This window comes from Ochotona curzoniae, unplaced genomic scaffold (genome assembly GCF_017591425.1).
Source record: "Ochotona curzoniae isolate NIBS_2020 unplaced genomic scaffold, NIBS_Ocur_1.0 contig_584, whole genome shotgun sequence".
Taxonomy (NCBI): Eukaryota; Metazoa; Chordata; class Mammalia; order Lagomorpha; family Ochotonidae; genus Ochotona; species Ochotona curzoniae.
Genome location: NW_024466480.1, coordinates 322,157 through 325,579, shown reverse-complemented (window position 1 = coordinate 325,579; position 3,423 = coordinate 322,157). Strand labels below are relative to the sequence as shown.

The 3,423-nt window shown below is 44.1% G+C and overlaps 1 protein-coding gene across 1 annotated transcript; it reads right to left on the bottom strand.

The window, feature by feature from the left end:
• Positions 1-1,646: 1,646 nt before the first annotated feature.
• LOC121162882 (putative gustatory receptor clone PTE01) lies at positions 1,647-2,693 on the bottom strand. The gene has a single exon (XM_040990118.1). The coding sequence runs from the start codon at positions 2,667-2,669 to the stop codon at positions 1,647-1,649; it is 1,023 nt and encodes a 340-aa protein (XP_040846052.1). The 5' UTR covers positions 2,670-2,693.
• Positions 2,694-3,423: the final 730 nt, after the last annotated feature.

Here is a 3,423-nt window from a genome sequence, read left to right as displayed (position 1 = left end):
TATATAATTATTATATACTTAGTGCAATATAATATATATATTATAACACACACATATATATATAGAAGTTTCTTTGTATTTATCCTATAGCCTCGGTGAAATATCTGGTATATAACACAGCTGTTAACTTTCAATATTCTTGACACCTTTATTCTGCGTTCTTTTTTTTTTTTTGAAAGATTTATTTATTTTTTTATTACAAAGTCAGATCTACAGAGAGGAGGAGAGACAGAGAGGAAGATCTTCCATCCGATGATTCACTCCCCAAGTGAGCTGCAACAGGCAGTGCTGCACCGATCCGAAGCTGGGAACCAGGAACCTCTCCTGGGTCTCCCACACGCAGGTGCAGGGTCCCCAAGGCTTTGGGCCGTCCTCCACTGCTTTCCCAGGCCACAGGCAGGGAGCTGGATGGGAAGTGGGGCTGCCGGGATTAGAACTGGCGCCCAAACGGGATCCTGATGCAGGTGTTCACAAAGCAGTGGATGTTAGAATGGAACCACTGTATTTCTACAGGAAGTCAAGGTCTGAAGTCACTGGCTCACTCGTTTTCTTCATAGAGTTGTAGGTCCTCAAAGCCCAGGGTTCCTAACTAGCTGGTAGACCAATGCTGTCCCAGTGTCTGAGGACTGGATGATACTCATGGAGAGGATGGAAAGGAGAAAATCAACCCACTGTGTCCCACAGAGCTCATCAGATGGACTTCCTTCTGTGGGGACTGACTATGCAGTGAGAGACCATTGCCCCTTCCTGGTCTCTTAGCCATGAGGGCAGAGCTTCTTCCATCTGGACTGTTAGAAAGACAGTCAGGTCTGGGGCTCCTATTAAGTCGACTCTGGGAGAAGCAGGCACAATGTTTGCTCTCATGGAATCAATTTCGGAATCTTCTATTTTATCTGCATGGAGAAGAGACAAAGACAGAGAGATAAAGGGAATGATCTTATGTCCACTGGCTCACTCCGCAGATGCCCCCAAGAGCCAGTGTGCAGTCAGCCAAAGCTAGGAACACTCGTTTAGGTGGCAGGGACAAACTGTTGAGCCATTATCTGCTTCATCTCAGCTGGAAGTTAGCAAGAGGTGGTAACCGCTTCCAGAGTCAGGCGCTCCAAAGCTAGGCACTCCGACATGGGGCGTCAGCAAGCCAAGGGGCATCGCAAACACTGTGGAAACTGCCTGACCCACGGACTGGTATTTTAAAGACTGAACCCACAGTTTGATCATTTTCACATGTCTTGAGCATGTTACATACTAGGGAGGATTCCCGAGGTTGTCTGCAAACACCCAGTATTTTGCAGGTATCCAAATTTGTCCCAGCATGTTATACAACCCATAAATCCATCCATGCATGAACAAAAGGAGGCTGAGAATATACATAAGAAACATAAAGTCTGAAAAAAAAAGAATCAAAACGTTGGAAATGCGGAATACAAGATGAAAATTGTGACTTTTACTGGAGTATTCAAGCAGACTGTCCAAAAAAAAATAAATCAACTATTTTGGCTTTTCATATAATGATTTTATTTATTAGGTGCCTTTATAACACCTCAGACTAGTTTTAAATTTAAACTTGACAGGTAGTAAAAATGGTCCCCGTTTTACTCCTCAACCCATTTCCTGTGTTGCATCTCATGTTAACATGTTTATTAGAGTTATTGAACATCCAAATTCCTTAATTTTAACCCCAAAAAACCTATTATCCCATCCATGCTCTCGCTCACCAGTAACCAGCGTGGCGTTGCTGTGTTGTTCAATCTGCGGTTCAGGTGGAGGACACCGAGACTAGATGAGACTGCTTTGTGGAGGACCCTGCACATGGCCCTCTTGATGTCCCCATTCCTCAGGCTGTAGATGAAGGGGTTGAGCATGGGGGTGACCACTGCATATGCCACCGAGGCCATTGCATTATTCCTGGTACGTACTGAGAAAGCTGAGGTCAGATACACTCCAAAGCCTGTTCCGTAACATAAGCCAACCACTGTGAGGTGAGAGCCACAGGTGGAGAAGGCTTTATGCCTCCCCTCTGGAGATGGGACCCTCAGAATGGAGGAGACAATTTTATAGTAAGAGCAAAGGATCCCTGAGATAGGTAAGAAACCATATACAAGCCCAACAAAGTATATAAGCATGTCATGTGTGAAGACGTTTGTGCACATGAGGTTGAGAATTTGAGAAGGGTCACAGAAGAAGCTAGAAATTTCCAAAGCTTTGAAGCAGGTAACTTTTAAAACCACCCCATTGTGCAGTAGGGCATCCAAAAGGCTGCCCACAAAGGACATTGCAACTAGGAAGCCACAGCAGTGAGAGTTCATGATGACCTGGTAATGCAGGGGGTGACAGATGGCAACAAATCGGTCATAGGCCATCACTGTCAGAAGTAATTCATCCGTGCACCCAAAGATGATGGAGAAAAACATTTGAGTCAGGCAGCCGGCATAGGAGATGGCTGGGCTGTGGGTGAGGATGGCCACGATCAACTTGGGAACTGTGGTGGAGGTGAGACCCACGTCAACCAAGGACAGGTTGCAGAGGAAGAAGTACATGGGTGTGTGCAGGTGGGAGTCAGAGGTGACAGCCAGGATGATGAGCAGGTTCCCGAGCAGCGTGACCAGGTACATGGAGAGGAACAGTCCCAGGAGGAGGGGCTGCAGGTCTGGATCCTTGGAGAAGCCCATGAGTTGGAATTCTAGGACATGTGTGAGGTTTCGTGTTTCAGTATAACCTGTATTACTTTTTGGAAAGAAAGCAATGTTGGTAAATTAAAATGAATAAACAGTCCGTTGGCACTTGCATGAATGGTCAGTTCACCCAGTCATGGGCTTCTGACAATTATAGGACGAAGGTCCCTGAATGACGGAAGGAAATAGAAAAGAAAAGAACTAGAGAAGTAGAAGTTTTGTTGTTGTTGCTGTTTGGTTGGAAAGGAATTTTGAAATTCATGACTGTTACATGATGTGTATTTTATCCCTAATGTGGTTCCCGTATTTACCTGAGAGAGGCCTCATTTAAATTGTTCATTATTTTTATGATGGTTGTTCAGTGTTCTGCCTCCTTTCTTTTCACGTGTAAGAATATTTCTGCAATACACATGCATGCAATGCAGTTGTTTCAGTTGTAGACTTCGATAGATGTGCCCACTTATTGTGAAGTCATTCACATGTTTTTGTTCCAATGTAGAATATGATCAGCCACGTGCTCTTAAAATTTGCATTCAACCCATGATAACTCACTAAATATGTCATTTGTGCAGGATATTTCTATTTGTCTCCGGCAGACAAGGCACTGCCTGAGAAGGGAGTAAGAATATTGGTATTTTTGTTGAGGTCATTTACCCACTATAGATAGAGCAGGTAAGAGTCACTCCACCTGTCTGTGGCCACATTCTCTACAGGATGTAGAATTTATTATTTTTTAAAAAAGATTTATTTA

Bases quoted from the DNA above. Each gene is read 5' to 3' on its own strand.
- LOC121162882 (XM_040990118.1), bottom strand. From the start codon at position 2,669: ATGGGCTTCTCCAAGGATCCAGACCTGCAGCCCCTCCTCCTGGGACTG.